Source organism: Gadus morhua, chromosome 9 (genome assembly GCF_902167405.1).
Source record: "Gadus morhua chromosome 9, gadMor3.0, whole genome shotgun sequence".
Taxonomy (NCBI): Eukaryota; Metazoa; Chordata; class Actinopteri; order Gadiformes; family Gadidae; genus Gadus; species Gadus morhua.
Window position 1 is genome coordinate 11,939,308 of NC_044056.1, and position 16,926 is coordinate 11,956,233.

A 16,926-nucleotide genomic window follows, 5' to 3' on the forward strand; every position below is an offset into this window, starting at 1 on the left:
AGATTATATAAAATAGATCCAGACATTAAATATAGTGTATAGTATAATATAAATTATATTTGATATCGTATTGTGTAGATCATGTTAGAATGTATAAGGATGCATATTACATCATCTATAATCCGATATAGGTGATGTTATATTATGGTATTGGTCCCACCAGCGGTGCTGCCGTTGTTGGCGATGTAGGTTGCCATGTCGACGGGCTGGTGGTCGATGCTCAGGTCCCGCATGCAGCCCACGAAGTCCGACCTCTGGACTGGGAAGTCCTCGTCCAGGTCGGGAACCCCCCCCAGCAGCAGGGGTCCCGTGAGATCCAATGACCTGCAGGGGTACAGGGAAATAGGGCTTAGACCCAACAACCTACTGCAGATAGAGTTAGGGTTTAGACCCAACAACCCACTGGAGCTAGAGAGTTAGGGCTTAGACCCAACAACCCACTGGAGCTAGAGAGTTAGGGCTTAGACCCAACAACCCACTGGAGCTAGAGAGTTAGGGCTTAGACCCAACAACCCACTGGAGCTAGAGAGTTAGGGCTTAGACCCAACAACCTACTGCAGATAGAGTTAGTGCTTAGACCTAAGTTAGGGCTTAGAGAGACAGAGACAGAAAGTGAGAGAGAGAGAGAGAGAGAGAGAGAGAGAGAGAGAGAGAGAGAGAGAGAGAGAGAGAGAGAGAGAGACAGACAGACACAAAGAGAGACACAATGAGAGAGACAGACAGACAGACAGACAGACAGACAGACAGACAGAAAGACAGACAGAGAGACAGAGAGAGAGACAGAGAGAGACAGAGACAGAGACAGAGAGCGAGACAGACAGAGAGAGGCGGTCTTACTTCTTGGCTCCTCCCTGGGTTCCCTGAGCAGAGCAGGAGTAGTTTCCGATCTGGGCTCCGAAGCGAAGGGACACGTCAACATCACAGTCGTCCACGGCAACCACGGCCACCTTCTCCCCTGACGGGCCGTGGGGCGTGCCCAGGTGGCCGATATTAGGCTGGAGGAGAGGGGAGAACCACGCTCTGAAAATAACCATCTAGAACCAACATAGAACCATCTCCAAGACCTAGAACCTCTGGAACCTAGAGACACCTAGAACCTCTGGAACACCTAGAACCTAGAAACATCTGGAACATAGAGACATCTAGAACATAGCAACACCTAGGACCTCTGGAACCTAGAGACATCTAGAACATAGCAACACCAAGGACCTCTTGAACCTAGAGACATCTAGAACATAGCAACACCTAGGACCTCTAGAACCTAGAGACACCTAGAACCTTTGTAACACCAAGAACCTAGACACATCTGGAACATTGAGACATCTAGAACATAGCAACACCTAGGACCTCTGGAACCTAGAGACATCTAGAACATAGCAACACCTAGGACCTCTAGAACCTAGAGACACCTAGAACCTCTGTAACACCAAGAACCTAGAAACATCTGGAACATTGAGACATCTAGAACATAGCAACAGCTAGGACCTCTGGAACCTAGAGACATCTAGAATATAGCAACACCTAGAACAGATAGAACATATAAAATGTTTAAAAACATTTAGTTAAAAAAGATGATCTTCATATTAGGCCTCATTAGTGGTTCTGTATTTTATTATTCTGTTTTATCGGTTTTAGTTCTCAGTGAAGGAAATTATAAAATGCTGGTAAAGAAGCAATTTAAATAAGGTAAATATCATAATTATTATTTCATCTCGTCCCCACCAAACGAGGTCAAGACACAAGCTTTCAGAGTCCCAACGGCAGGGTCCAGCGTGTCTGTTGCCATAGCAACCGGTGGCATCGCTGACCTTCAGACAAAGACCTCCCACCCCGAGGTGGTTAGCATTGTTGTTGTTCATGACACCATTACCCCGACCTAGTTACGCCCCACGCTGTGTGTGTGAATGTGTGTGTGTGTGTGTGTGTGTGTGTGTGTGTGTGTGTGTGTGTGTGTGTGTGTGTGTGTGTGTGTGTGTTTGTGTGTGTGTGTGTGTGTGTGTGTGCGCCTGCGTAGCGGCTTGTTTGTTCATAATCTGTTAAATAATTATTCATTATTAAGTGGATGATTCAACATGAATAAGAAAATTCAATGTAACCTTACTGGCTTGTTCGTGTATAAAGCAGCCAATCAACTCTCCACCCAGACGAAACTCCCCCCCTCTGAGTGCATTAGACTACGACTCCACCAACCACAGGAGGGATAAATACCCTGCGGGGTGATTGACAGGAAAAACAGCCTACCTTGTTGTAGTACCGGAGATGAACTGAATGCCATTGGCCATCGCTGAGCCCGCCCGCCACAAACGGAGACACAACTGTCTTTGTGTCGCCTGGAAGAGAAACGCTTTTACAACAACAACCGCTATGGCTCAGAGGAACACAGGGAGGCTCCTTTAAAGCTGCATAGTTGGGAGGGGCTAGTTTACCTGTTGTGAAAGTGGGAGGGGCTTGTTTACCTGTTGTGAAAGTGGGAGGGGCTTGTTTACGTGTGGTGATGGTGGGAGGGGCTTGTTTACCTGTTGTGATTGTGGGAGGGGCTTGTTTACCTGTCGTTAAGGTGGAAGGGGCTTGTTCACCTGCCGCTAGGGTGGAAGGGGCATGTTTACCTGTCGTTAGATGGGCGGGCTTGTTTACCTGTTGTGAAGATGGGAGGGGCTTGTTTACCTGGCGTTAAGCCGGGCGGGGCTTGTTTACCTGTTGTGGTTGTGGGAGGGACTTGTTTACCGGTTGTTAAGTTGGGCAGGGCTTGTTTACCTGTGCAGAAGGTGAGCTGCACCTGCTCGTCCACCAGCTCCAGAGCGATGAAGTCGTGTTTCTGGTTGAAGCGTCCGTTGTACAGCAGCAGCCCACTGCGCTCTCTGGTCGCAAAGCTGCACCACAAACAACGACAACAACAACAACAATACATTATGAACACACTGATCCACACCTCAGACCGTCCACCAGGGAGCGGCAGCAGCTCTATTGATTCATGTTTATTGTGTCATCACAGCTCATTTGAACAGACAGAGGTCACTGCTGCTGCTGCCGCTCTCTGGGATCAGGGCAACAAATCGCTTGACCTGAAATTCCTCCACCTCTTTCTAACGGAAATTAGAGAGAAGGGGAGGGAGGGAGAGAAGTAGGGATGGGGTGAGGGAAGTGGGAGATTGAGAGGAGGGAAGGAGGGAGAGAGGGAGGGAGGGAAGTGTGAGGGTGAGAGGAGGCAGGTCTGAGGGAGGAGGGAGGGAGGTGGGTGAGAGGGAGGTAGGGGGGAGGTCTGCAGGGGAGAGAGAGGGAGGTAGGAGGGTGAGAAGAGGGAGGTCTGTAGGGGGGGGAGGGAGGGAGGTTAAGAGAGGGAGGGAAAGAGGGGGGAGGGTGAGAAGAGGGAGGTCTGTGGGGGGGAGGGAGGGAGGGAGGTGGGAGGTTGCGGGAGGGAGGGAGGAGGGAGGGTTTGAGGGAGTGAGGAGGCGGGAGGCTGTGTGACACGCGGCGGTGGGGTTCAGATCCCAGGTGGGTCGTGGGCGAGTCTGCCGGAAACATCTCTGAGCAAAACCAACACCTGTTTCCTCCCCCCTGACCCCCGACCCCCTCCCCCACCGGCCGTTGTCAAGGTAACTTAACGAGAGTAAAATATGGGAGATTTATGAGTTTGATCATCATAGGTGAAAACCTTGTGGAAAAGTCCTCGTAGAAATGCGTCAACAGAGACATCGAGGTCAGCTGTAAAGGCTGAGGGTTCACTACACACATTACTGCATGTTAGAGGCTGAGGAGTAGGTATAATGTACACATTACTACATGGTAGAGGCTGAGGAGTATAATGTACACATTACTACATGGTAGAGGCTGAGGAGTAGGTATAATGTACACATTACTACATGGTAGAGGCTGAGGAGTATAATGTACACAATACTACATGTCAGAGGCTGAGGAGTAAGTATACACATTACTACATGGTAGAGGCTGAGGAGTATAATGTACACATTACTACATGGTAGAGGCTGAGGAGTAGGTATAATGTACACATTACTACATGGTAGAGGCTGAGGAGTATAATGTACACATTACTACATGGTAGAGGCTGAGGAGTATAATGTACACATTACTACATGTTAGAGGCTGAGGAGTATAATGTACACAATACTACATGTTAGAGGCTGAGGAGTAGGTATAATGTACACATTACTACATGGTAGAGGCTGAAGAGTATAATGTACACATTACTACATGTTAGAGGCTGAGGAGTATAATGTACACATTACTACATGTTAGAGGCTAAGGAGTATAATGTACACATTACTACATGATAGAGGCTAAGGAGTATAATGTACACATTACTACATGTTAGAGGCTTAGGGTTTAATACATGACCACATGCCCATTGTAAAGTAAGGTTCAATCACACAATATATATATATATAGTGTGTCCCCATAACTGGAGCGTTATCGTAAGGACAGGAGTCGAGGTTGATGACTGCTTCCTGTGGGGCCAGGGCACCTGACTCAGCACTAGTTAGCAGACAGGAAGTGAACTCACACAGCAGCCCTCTGCCACAACATGCCACACCAATAGATGGTCCGAAGGCATTCAAGGCCCCATTCCTGCTCACTGCAGATATTGGACTGTAAGATCAGGAATACTAAGATACCTAAGGAATACTGTGAAGTATCAGGAATATGTAAAGAATAAACCAGGTTATGATGAACACCAGGGTTGGCCGGTGTTGAATATTTAAAACCGTTATACCTTAAAACATCAAGGTTCACGGTTGAGCCGTAAAATTAAAGCAACTGGTTCATGAAGTGAGAGCTCAGCTCATTACCTCTGATCTGAGCGCTCAGAGCTGCTACGCACTCTCCGGCCACAGGGGGGGGGGCATTCATCTGAAAAAAACCTTTTCCAAATCCTGGTTTCAAACTAATAATCCATCAACCCAGAACAAGGGACCAGCCATGTTGGAGTAATACACCAGCATGAATTATGACCTCCATAAGCCTGTTATTCATAACTTTGCGTTAGAAGGCTAGACCTGTAAGCCCAGAGGAATTATCAAATCAGCATGATTTCCGTTGCCTCAGACGGATTCTGAAAAGTGGCTCTCCAAGCGCTTTATAATACGGCCTCACATGCACCCGTTCATGCACACATTCACACACCGACGGCGGTGTCAGCCACACAGGGCGACAGCCAGCTCGTCTGAGCTGTCAGGGTGAGGTGCCTCGCTCAGGGACACCTCGACACTCGGCTCGGAGGAGCCGGGGATCGAACCAGCAACCTTCTGGTTACCAGCCGACCCGCTCTACCTCCTGAGCCCTGCAGCTTTGGGCCAGGGTGGGAGGGTAGAGGTCGGAGGTCAGGTCCTACCTTAAGCTCAGCGTGAAGTGGAACCTCTGGCGGAGGCCGGAGAAGGTGACGAAGGAGCGGCCGGGGAAGCTGCGGGCGGCGAGGCGACAGAAGGGCGGGAGGTAGGGGCCGGGGGGGCAGCGGCACACGAAGCCCCCCACCAGCAGGTCCACACAGGTCCCCCCGCTACCACACGCCCCCGCGGCACAGCGGCCCCCAAGGGAGTCCACCTCGCAGCGCAGCCCTAAACAAACCACAGAGTTACCCACTACTGTACTCTACCCTACTGTACTGCATCCTACTGTACTGCATCCTACTGTACTCTACTGTACTGAACCCTACTGTACTCTACCGTACTGTACCCTACTGTACTCTACTGTACTGTACCCTACTGTACCCTACTGTACTGCATCCTACTGTACTAAACTGTACTGCATCCTACTGTACTGCATCCTACTGTACTAAACTGTACTGCATCCTACTGTACTCTACCCTATTGTATTATACTGTACTCTACTGTACCCTACTGTACTCCACTGTACTCTACCGTACCCTACTGTATTCTACTGTACTGTATCCTACTGTATTCTACCGTACCCTACTGTATTCTACTGTACCCTACTCTACTCTACTGTACTCTACCGTACCCTACTGTATTCTACTGTACTGCATCCTACTGTATTCTACCGTACCCTACTGTACTGTGCACTACTGTATTCTACTGTACACTACTGTTTCCTACTGTACTGTATTCAATTCTACCCTACTCTAGTCTACTCTACTGTAGTCTACTGTACTCTAATGCAGAGACCAGACTGTTAGTCTCTGCTCTACTGCACTCTATGGTAGTCTACTGTAGTCTACTCTACTGCATTCTACTGTAGTCAACTCTACTGCAGGGACCAGACTGTTACTCTATACTCTACTCTACTCTACTCTACTGTACTCTCCAGGTGTGTGCAGATGTGACTCACCTGTGCGGTGGGCAGGGCACAGGCAGGTGTAGCCCCCCTCGCGGTGGCGGCAGCGGGCCGGGGGCCGGCAGGGCGAGGAGAAGCAGAGGTCCAGCTCCGTCTCACAGTAGTCCCCCGTGAAGCCGGGGGGGCAACGGCACCGCAGGCCGGCCACGGGCCGCACCGAGTGGAACATCACCCCGCCGCCCCCGGCCCCAGCCCCGCCCACCTCAAAGCGCGGGGCGGAGCTCTGGAAGCGCAGCACCGACACACACAGCATGTAGTTGTCGCAGGGCTCGCGCAGACACACGTTGTCGTCCCAGGGCAGGACGCTCAGCGCGGCCAGGCGCCCCAGCAGGGTGCGGTTCAGGTACAGCAGCTCCCTCAGCGTCGCCGCGGGGACCCAGGCCCCGCCCCCCGGCACCCCCGCCCCCCGGGGGAGGGGCCGCAGGGCGGAGAGGGACACGTTGAGGACCGCGCCCTCGGCGTCGTCCTGCACGCTGAACACCGAGACGGCGTGGGGGGGCGTGGCCAGGACGGTCGCCACGGCGGCGGTGAAGCGAGCGAGGAGGGGCGGGGACAGGAAGCGGTCCTGGGTCATGTGGTCCAGGCGCAGCGTGATGCTGCTGCTCAGCATCTCGTCCGTCACCACGGCGACGCGGAGCACGCAGCGGGCGGACACCCGGTGCACGCCATCTGTAACCGTGACAACATCCTGTTCACTATGATGGAGAAGACGTGTCTCTGGGCACCAATGAGGAGCCCCCCACCAGGTCTGAGTGGGCGGGGCATAACCTTCTGACCAATGCGAACAATGCAGTAGACAACCCGCTGATAACTGACACTTGTTAACTATTGATAGCTTTTAGCTCATTTTAACCCCTTCAGACCCCAATTATGTTCCAAGGTTGTGAAAAATATAATAATGACTTTTTCCCATCCTTAATGCAACCAGAAATGAGAATCAAATTATTATTTTTTTTTATCATAACTCTTTAATTGTTATTTTTTTTGTCCATTTCAATGGTCATCGGGTCCAAACAGTTGTTAAAATATGAACATCATATGACAACATCATACCTATTTTTTGTCTCATAACATGGACATTACATGGAACATGAACTTGAACATTTCAAATGATGTTTTTTTGTAAGGTCCCAACAGTTTTAAAATATAACACATTTTTTTTTTTTGGTTACAATTTACCAACAAAAATAACTTGAGGGTCTCACATTTCGGTCATTTTAGTCTCATTTTCTGTGGGCATATTTGAAGCAATTTCTCTGTGACACAAAACAGAAGTGTACCTGACACTTGTCACAGTAGACATGCGTTTTTCCTGAACAGCCTGGCAATTTGCACCTTGTTGCTTCTTTTTTTGCATCATAATTTGGCATGTGGTCCAGCATGTCGGTCTGCACCTCTTGAAGGGGCCGTTTTTCCATGGCTCCCCTCTTTTTTGGGGGCTCATCATGGTGAGGTGGACTCATACATGGACTGGGTGTGTTGGAACTGCTCGGCCTCCCTCGTTTTCTCAATGCGTGGGGCTTCCCCAAACGCACAAGAGCTTCTGCCACATTCAATTTGAATTCAAGGAGATCCATGACTAGCGGTGGCTGAGTGCCCTGACGTTCTTTGTCTCTGCGATACTCAAGCCAGCTATTCACTACAGCAACATCAAAGGCATGAGTAATCATGCGCAGTGACCATTTGCGGGACCGGATGGCAATCCTGTAAAGGCTGATGAGTTGATCAAGCTTGTCCACCCCTCCCATGGCCTTATTGTATTTCTTCACCACCTCTGGACGCTTGACCGTAACAAACTGCCCATCTTTCTTCTGCCACCTAGCAACTTCATCTTCATCTCCTACACCAACAAAGTTGGAGGCCAGGACAACAGAGCGGTTATCAAACCACTTCACTAGAACCACCTTTCCATCCCTACTCCTCACTTCATCATGGTTCCCTCGCTCTTTTTTTGACATTTCCTTGTCACTCTTCAGTGGAGGCTTTGCAAAGCGGACAACCCTAGCTGTGCCAGCCGCATGGATTTTCTTTTCAGCCAGCACTTCAAGGACATTGTAGGTAGTGAAGAAGTTGTCAAAAAAGAGCTTGTGGTTAGGATTCTGGATTCTCTGGCACAGGTGGGCAACCACACCTGCTCCATGTCCTAAAACCTTCTTGCTCTGCTCAGAGAGCTCTGTTGTGGCACCTTGATAGATGAGGAAGTCATAAGCAAGGCCACTTTTGCCGCAGAGGAAATATATCTTGACTCCCCATGGTTCTGGCTTCCCTTTGATATACTGAAGCACAGAAAGTTTCCCCCTGAAAGGCACAATCTGCTCATCAATTGCGAGTTCTTCTTCCATTTGCAGCTCTAGACAGCGTTTCCTTATGGAATCATAGAGTGGTCTGACCTTGTAGAACACATCAGTGTTTTCAGAAGGCCTCTCATTGTTGTTCACCACATGCAGGTTGGAGCGAAGCTGGAAAAATCGGTTTCGAGACAGAGTATCCCGGAAAAGGCCGATATTGATACTGGAAGACCAGTACATTCGCACTCTTGGCAAACCCAATGCACCAGTTGCCAAATGTAGACCAACAAGGGCTTCAATCTCAGAAATTGATGCATGTTTATACCCCCTGACTGCATTTTGTTCTGCATAGATGTTAGTCATTGTTGTCATCAGCTGGAACATCTCACTGGGAACATACTGCTTGAAGTAGCCATATGGTGTTAGTGGCTCAGGGGGTTCAGGAGCAGGAGCAGGACTTTCCCATGTCGTGTTTACTGGGGTAAAGGGGGTGCGACGCCACTCAATATCACTCTTCTTTGTGATGTTTGCAAAAGGGCCATCCTCAAGTAACAGGTTTCCATCTGCCTCCTCAAGCTCATAATTCTCTCCGTCTTCCTCATCCTGACCTTCCACTGCCTCAATCTCAACTTCTTCCCCTACCAATGGTACCTCTGCCTCATCCCTGTCTTCCCCTGAAATCATTAGCAAATATATCTGTCTGTATATATTTATTTATTTATTTATTTATTTAAAATCTTATATGTGATATTATGCGATGTTTATACTAAAACATGACTATTTTTTTATATGATATTCACTGACTTTCTACACTCACCCACTCTTGGAAATCTATTAGCATCTCCATCTTCCTCATCGCTTCCAAAAATGTCAATATCAGAGATATTTCCATTGTCGATCAGTTCAAGGACTTCAAGGGCTGTATATTCTGCATATGGAATATTTTCAACTGATTATCAACTCATTCTCTTATTCTGATGTACTGTTTTTATAGTAATAAGGTCATTCATCAATACTGGTAAATTGAGTTCAATAAAATGGTTTCTGACCCAATGTCCATTCTAATGGACAGCGATATTTGATAAAATCCTGTGTAAAAACTAACACTGAAACATACGATATTACACTTCTATTTATACATTCCATCTTTCAATATTGTATCAAAACTATGAAATATTCTATAAAATATCTATAAATATGAATATAACTGTTGAAAATGGTCCTTACTTCGACGTGTGGGGTGAAGCCCTGCCATGCCTCTCTTCCATGCGGTGGATTTTTTTCATACGTCAACAAGCAAAGCTATACTGCCGTTTGATTGGTTGTTAAACGTCCACTTGTATGGACTTAAGGTTTCAAGTGGTGTAAAACGTTGAAAAAGTAAAAAAAAAAGCCCCCGTCATGTGACGTCCATTGTAATGGACACAGGGTCTGAAGGGGTTAAGGATCACAGTCAGTTATTTGTGTGTTGTTAGCTTATAGTTAGCTCATTGTTGGCTAGTTGTTAGCTCATTGTTGGCTAGATGTTTGGATCATAGTTTGCTAGTTTTAAGCTTATCCTTAGCTCATGGGTGGCTAGCCGTAAGCTCATAGTTAGCAACAAATATAGCTAATTGTCAATGAGCTTTTAGGTAATATTTAGTTGGTAGCCAGCTAGCTAGCTCTGATGTTTAGCTCTGCGGTGGGGGGGGGGCTGTAATCAACAGACAAAGATGAGCTTTCCACCCTGTTACACTGTCCTCATACTGTCGCACACACACACACACACACACACACACACACACACACACACACACACACACACACACACACACACACACACACACACACACACACACACACACACACACACACACACACACACAGCTTTTCTTATACATTATTCAAGCTCACTCAAAACGCAGCAGGACATTAACATGAAACTGAATATAAATGTATACAATATAAACCTCTAACTGCTTACAAGTGTAGTCTCTCTCCCACCCTCTCTCCCTCCCTCCCTCTCCCCACCCCCCCTCCCTCTCTCCCTCTCTCTCTCGCTCTCCCTCTCTCTCCTCACCACAGGTCATGTGATCAGAGTAATTTCTTGTGAGAACATTGATATGTTTCAGTAGGAGAGGTGGAGTTGGAGGAGGAGGGAGAGGTGGAGGAGATGAGAGGAGAGATGGAGGAGAGGTGCAGGTGGGAGAGGAGGGGTGGAGGGGAGGTGGAGGAGAGGAGGAGGACCTCAGAGCAGATCTTTATGACGTCAGGGTTCGATGGCTCAGCCTCAGATTCCTGGCGTGTTTCCCGCAGCAACCGGCTGATAAAGAGCTGTGGTCTGGAGCTTTAGAGCGGGACAATAGAGACTACACAATGGCACCGCCGCCCCCCCCCCCAGCCTACACCACCCTGCACCCCCACCCGACACCAGCAACCCCCCCCAGCCTACACCACCCCCACCCGACACCAGCAACCCCCCCCAGCCTACACCACCCTGCACCCCCACCCGACACCAGCAACCCCCCCAACCTACACCACCCCCACCCGACACCAGCAACCCCCCCCAGCCTACACCACCCTGCACCCCCACCCTACACCAGCAACCCCCCCAACCTACACCACCCCCACCCGACACCAGCAACCCCCCCAACCTACACCACCCCCACCCGACACCAGCAACCCCCCCAACCTACACCACCCTGCACCCCCACCCGACACCAGCAACCCCCCCAACCTACACCACCCCCACCCGACACATCTTACACCACCCCCCACCGTACACACCCTACACCAAAACACCATCCCACCCCACACAACACACCCCGACTCTACACCACCCTACAACACTCCACCCTACACCCCAACCCTACACCCCCACCCTACACCCCCACCCTACACCCCCACCCTACACCACCCTACAACACTCCACCCTACACCACACCACACCACCCTACACCACCCTACACCCCCACCCTACACCACACCACCCTACACCCCCACCCTACACCACACCACCCTACACCCCCACCCTACACCACACCACCCTACACCCCCACCCTACACCACACCACACCCCCACCCTACACCACACCACCCTACACCCCCACCCTTCACCACACCACACCCCCACTCTACACCACATTACTCCATCCTACACCCCCACCCTGCACCACACCACACCAAATCACACCCCCACTCTACTCCACCCTACATCCCCACCTAACACCACACCACACCACCCTACATCCGCCCCCTACACCAACCGACACCCCCACCCAACACCACACCACCCTACACCATCCCCACTCCCTACACCATCCCCTCCACCCTCCACCACCCCAAACCCCCCCCCCACCCTACACCACAAACCACAATCCAAACGCTCCACCACCGTACCACTACAACCCCCCATGTTACTCTGACCTGACGGGGTTAGTAGCTCCATCACAATGCATTTGTGGGACATCTGCACAGGGACAAAAGCACCCCCAAAAAGTTCAGGCTACCCCCCCCACACACACACACACACACACACACACACACACACACACACACACACACACACACACACACACACACACACACACACACACACACACACACACACACACACACACACACACAGCTAAGAATGCACCAATATGCGTTTCTTTGCCCGTTGTCATGCCAACACCAAAGAAGTTGCCAAAGCTCCTCAGTGCTTAACCCCCCCCCCCCACACACACACTCACACACACAGATACACACTTACTCCCTCCCCCCCTCCCCCCCCCCCCCCCCACACATACAGCAAGTCCTTTCTTTTGGGTTCCAACAACCTCGTTCCCTCTAACTTGTAGAGAAGACAGACAGACAGACAGACAGACAGACAGACAGACAGACAGACAGACAGACAGACAGACAGACAGACAGACAGACAGACAGACAGACAGACAGACAGACAGACTTCTATGTCTTCTATGACCTATTCTTACATAACCTGACATCACTTCAACACCAGTTCCACTTGAGTTGGGATGAGCTCAGCTGGTTCAACTCAGACTCACTCTCTGACTGACTAAGTCAGTCAGTAGACTAACTGACTGACCAGATTCACTCACTCTCTGACTGAACAACTTACTGACTCACTAACAAACAGACTCGCTGCTTAACTGACTAAACAAACTCACTTACTAACAAACTAACTGTCTTAACTGAATAACTCTGCTAATTTGGTGTTGGAGTTTGCCAACGGTCTTCCATTGTATTCGCTCTGATGAAAGCAATGTGGAAGTTCTTTGATCTGATTAAACTAGCAGCGTGCCTCTCGTCTCTCTACGGCTCTCGAAGAAGCGTTAATGCTGCCAGGAGACACAATGAACGACCTCCTTCTAAGCTCAAGTTATTTATCTGTTCAATTAAGTGCTTGTACTTTATGATGTCGGGACGGGCCCCACAGGCTGTCCTCTGGGGCCCCCCGACAGGCCCGTCCTCAGGGGCCCCACAGACCTCGATCGTCTCTAACATCCACATGAAGAGCCCGTATCATAACCACACTAAGCGTATAGATATGGTGAACAAGAGACCGGCTCCTACCGCTGACGGACACCTCCATGCGGGCCTCCAGGGGGCGGTTGTTGTCCAGGTCCCGGCTGAGGCTCAGGTCTCCGCTGTCCCGGTCCAGCAGGAGCAACTGCAGCTCGTTGCCCTCGACGATGTCGTAGCGCAACCGGTCCGAGACGTCGGGGTCGCGGGCGGGAACCCTCCCGATGACGCCGGCCGGGAACCCGCCTGGCCGGTCGCTCACGTAGTTGTTGAAGACGATCTGAAAGTCGCCGAGGACCGGCGGGTTGTCGTTGACGTCCTGCAGGCGGACGTGGACCACCGCACGGCTGACCAGCGGCGCGGAGGTGGCCTGCACCACCAGGGTGTACTCGGCCCGGGCCTCGTAGTCCAGCTCGCTGAGGGCCACCAGGTCCCCGGTGAACACGTCCAGCTGGAACACCTCCTGCTGGTTCCCCTCCACGATCTGGAACAGGATCTGGGCGTTGGAGCCCTGGTCGGGGTCCGAGGCGGCCACGCGGCCCACCGTGGAGCCCACCGCGCTGTTCTCGGGCACGCTGAGCACCATCTCCTCCGTGAGGAACACCGGCGCGTTGTCGTTGACGTCCAGGACGGACAGCTGGATGTCCACCAGGGCCCTGAGCGGGGGCACGCCCCGGTCCAGGGCGAGGGCCCTCAGACTGTACACCGCCACGTTCTCCCGGTCCAGCTTGCGGGCCGTGCGGATGTTCCCGGAGTACGTCTCGATGAAGAAGTCTCCGTCCCCGTCGTCGCCGCCCTGGAAGGTGTAGCTGATCCTCCCGTTGGCGCCTGAGTCCCGGTCCACGGCCGAGACCTGGAGCACGCTGGTGTAGACGGGTGCGTCCTCCGGCACCGCGCCCTGGTACAGGTCCCGCAGGAACTGCGGCGCGTTGTCGTTGGCGTCCGCCACGATGATCTCCACGTAGGCGGTGTCGGACTTCTGCGGGACGCCGTTGTCGCTGGCGATGACGGCGAGGGTGTAGGAGGCCTGGTCCTCGTAGTCCAGCTCCACCTGCGTGGTGATGGCGCCCGTGGCCGGGTGGATCCTGAACTGCGCCACGTTGTCCTCCATGACGTAGGTGATGCGGGCGTTCTCCCCCGTGTCCTCGTCCGTGGCGGCGATGACCACCACGGTGGCGCCCGCCGGCTGGTCCTCCCCCAGGGTCACCTGGTAGTTGGCGCTCTGGAAGACGGGCCGGTGCGTGTTGGCGTCCGTCACGTTGATGGTGACCTGCGTCGAGTCGGCCCGCGTGCCGTCGGAGGCCGCCACCGTCAGCACGTACTGCCGCTCCTGCTTGTAGTCCAGCGCCAGCGCCAGCGTCAGCAGCCCGCCCGCCGCCTGGCTGCTGATGGCGAAGCGGTTGCGCGTGTTGCCGCCGGTGATCTGGTAGCTGACCACGCTGTTGGCGTCGCGGTCCACGGCGCTGAGCGCCAGCACGCTGCCGCCCACCGCCGCGTCCTCGCTCACCCTCAGCTCGTACTGCCGCCGGGGGAAGGTGGGCGTGTTGTCGTTGACGTCCAGCACCGTCACCGTCACGCTCGCCGCCGACGACAGGGCCGGCACGCCGCCGTCCACCGCCTCCACGCCGAAGGTGTAGAGCTCGACCGCCTCGCGGTCCAGTGCCGTGGCGACCGTGACCCAGCCCGTGCTGTTGTTGATGGCGAAGGGGAAGCCGGGCGCCGTGGCCGTGAGCCGGTACTCCAGCCGGCCGTTGGCGCCCGCGTCGGCGTCCATGGCCTGGATGTGGATGAGCGAGGCCCCCGCCGCTGCGCTCTCCGGCACCGAGGCCTGAAACGGCGTGCTGACGAACATGGGGGCGTTGTCGTTGGCGTCCAGGACCCTCACCACCACCAGGCCCGTGGCGTTGGCCCGCGGGGGGCGGCCCCCGTCCTGCGCCCTGATGCGGAGGTGGTACTCCCTCACCGCCTCGTAGTCCAGGGGCCCGACCAGGTCGATGACCCCCGTGGGGCCGTGGATGTAGAACTGGCCTCTGACGTTGCCGCTGACGATGCTGTAGTGGACCAGGCCGTTGGGCCCCTGGTCCGGGTCCGAGGCCTGGACCTGGACCACCCTGTTGGGGGCCGGGAGGTCCTCTTGGAGCCGGACCTCGTAGCGCCGCTCGCTGAACTGAGGTGCGTTGTCGTTCTCGTCCTCCACCGAGATGTGCACGGTTGCCGTAGCGCTGCGGGGCCCGGGGTCCCGGCCCTGGTCGTCGGCGCGGACGACCAGCTGGTACCGGGCCGTGGCCTCGCGGTCCGGCCGCGCTCGGGTCCGGACCACCCCGCTGCGGGGGTCCATCTCGAAGTCTGCGTTGTCTCCGTCGCCGTTGACGATGGTGTAGACCATGTTGGCGTTGGAGGGGGCGTCGCCGTCGGTGGCCCTGATGGTCAGCACCTCAAAGCCCGCCTCCACGTTCTCCCGGACGCTGACCCGGTACTGCGTGAGCTCGAAGGCGGGGGCGTGGTCGTTGGTGTCGCTGACCGTCACCGTGAGGTACGCCGTGCTCTGGCGTCGTGGGATCCCGTCGTCCGCGGCGACGACCTTAAAGACGTGCGTGTCTTTGCTCTCCCGGTCCAGGGGCCACAGGGTCACGACCCCGCCCGTGTCCGGGTCCATCTGGAAGAGGTCGTTGGACCGGCTGTCGAACAGAGCCTCCATGTGGTAGTGGACCCGCCCGGGGGGGCCCTGGTCGGGGTCCAGGGCCCGCAGTGTGATGACCCGGGTCCCCGCCGGCTCGTTCTCCGGGACTGACACGTGGTAGTTGGGCAGCTGGAACTGGGGGGCCGTGTTAGTGGCCCTCCGGCCCCGCCTGGCCCCCACGTTACCACCACCACTACAACCCACCTGATGAGGGGGACAGCCGGGTCTGACCCCCCCACCGACCCCCCGGCGCCTCAGCTGAGGGTCCGGGCGCATTGTGAGACGCAGCCAGGAGTTCTTGAAGTTTGGCCCCCTGCAGAGCAGCAGCAGCTCCGCCCTCCCGTCGGACGGGACGCACGGCTCCAGTACACCGCCGGGGAGAAGGCGGGTCTCACGGCCCTCCACCTCGCATGATAAACCATGGAGGTTGCTGGTGGGGCGGAGGAAGAGGAACGGCGGTAAAGACTTTAGGATACTGTGGAACAAAACCTGCGTGGGGAGACAAGACGTCGGTAAAAGATCGGAGCGGAGGTCCAGTGACACGTCGGGCGAACTGCTCCTCTCGCGTCTGACGGGACACTTTGGCCCTCGTAGGACTGGGTCAATGCGGATCGATACCCGATCAGCAGAAGTTATCGATCTGAGCCGCACGTAAAATGGAGCGGGGTTCCTGGGTAGAAATGAGCAGTTCAACTTCCCTGAGAGTCGGACGGTCCCGTCGAGTTCTCCGATGCTGATGAAGCGGCGCCAGTAGCTCGGGGTTCGAGTCCCATCCAACGCGTAGACCCACCCGGGTCCCAGCGAGGCGTTGACCAGCACGGACCAAGCGGGGAGCCGGTCCGCGTCCAGGTCGAGGTTAAAGCCTCCTGAATACAAGCCGAGGGAGAACAGGACCCAGAGCCGGAGCCACAAATTGAGAACATCCATGTTGTACCACCATGGTCCGCCGGGTCCTCACAGTCCTAGGAACCACCTGCTGTCCGGGGCAGCGTCCGTTCCCTTGCTAGGCATGGAGGCATATGGACATCGACATCAACACACACACGCACGCACGCACAAACTTTATTTAAACTACTGATTAAAATACAACCTCGGACTGCATCTGTTATAAGGACAATTAGGCCTATCAATAATTATAAAAACAAA

General features: G+C 53.5%; 1 protein-coding gene across 1 annotated transcript in view; it reads right to left on the reverse strand.

The window, feature by feature from the left end:
* Positions 1–16,791, reverse strand: part of LOC115550317 (cadherin EGF LAG seven-pass G-type receptor 1) — a 42,851-nt gene extending 26,060 nt beyond the window's left edge. The window contains exons 1-7 of the mRNA XM_030365226.1: positions 13,152–16,791; positions 6,301–6,975; positions 5,348–5,570; positions 2,755–2,870; positions 2,242–2,330; positions 838–995; positions 161–324 (exon numbers count right to left, since the gene is read on the reverse strand). Of these exons, the coding sequence (XP_030221086.1) occupies positions 161–324; positions 838–995; positions 2,242–2,330; positions 2,755–2,870; positions 5,348–5,570; positions 6,301–6,975; positions 13,152–16,707 (4,981 nt within the window). The 5' untranslated portion in view covers positions 16,708–16,791. The remainder of the gene's footprint in view (positions 1–160; positions 325–837; positions 996–2,241; positions 2,331–2,754; positions 2,871–5,347; positions 5,571–6,300; positions 6,976–13,151) is intronic.
* Between the last annotated feature and the right edge of the window lie 135 nt (positions 16,792–16,926).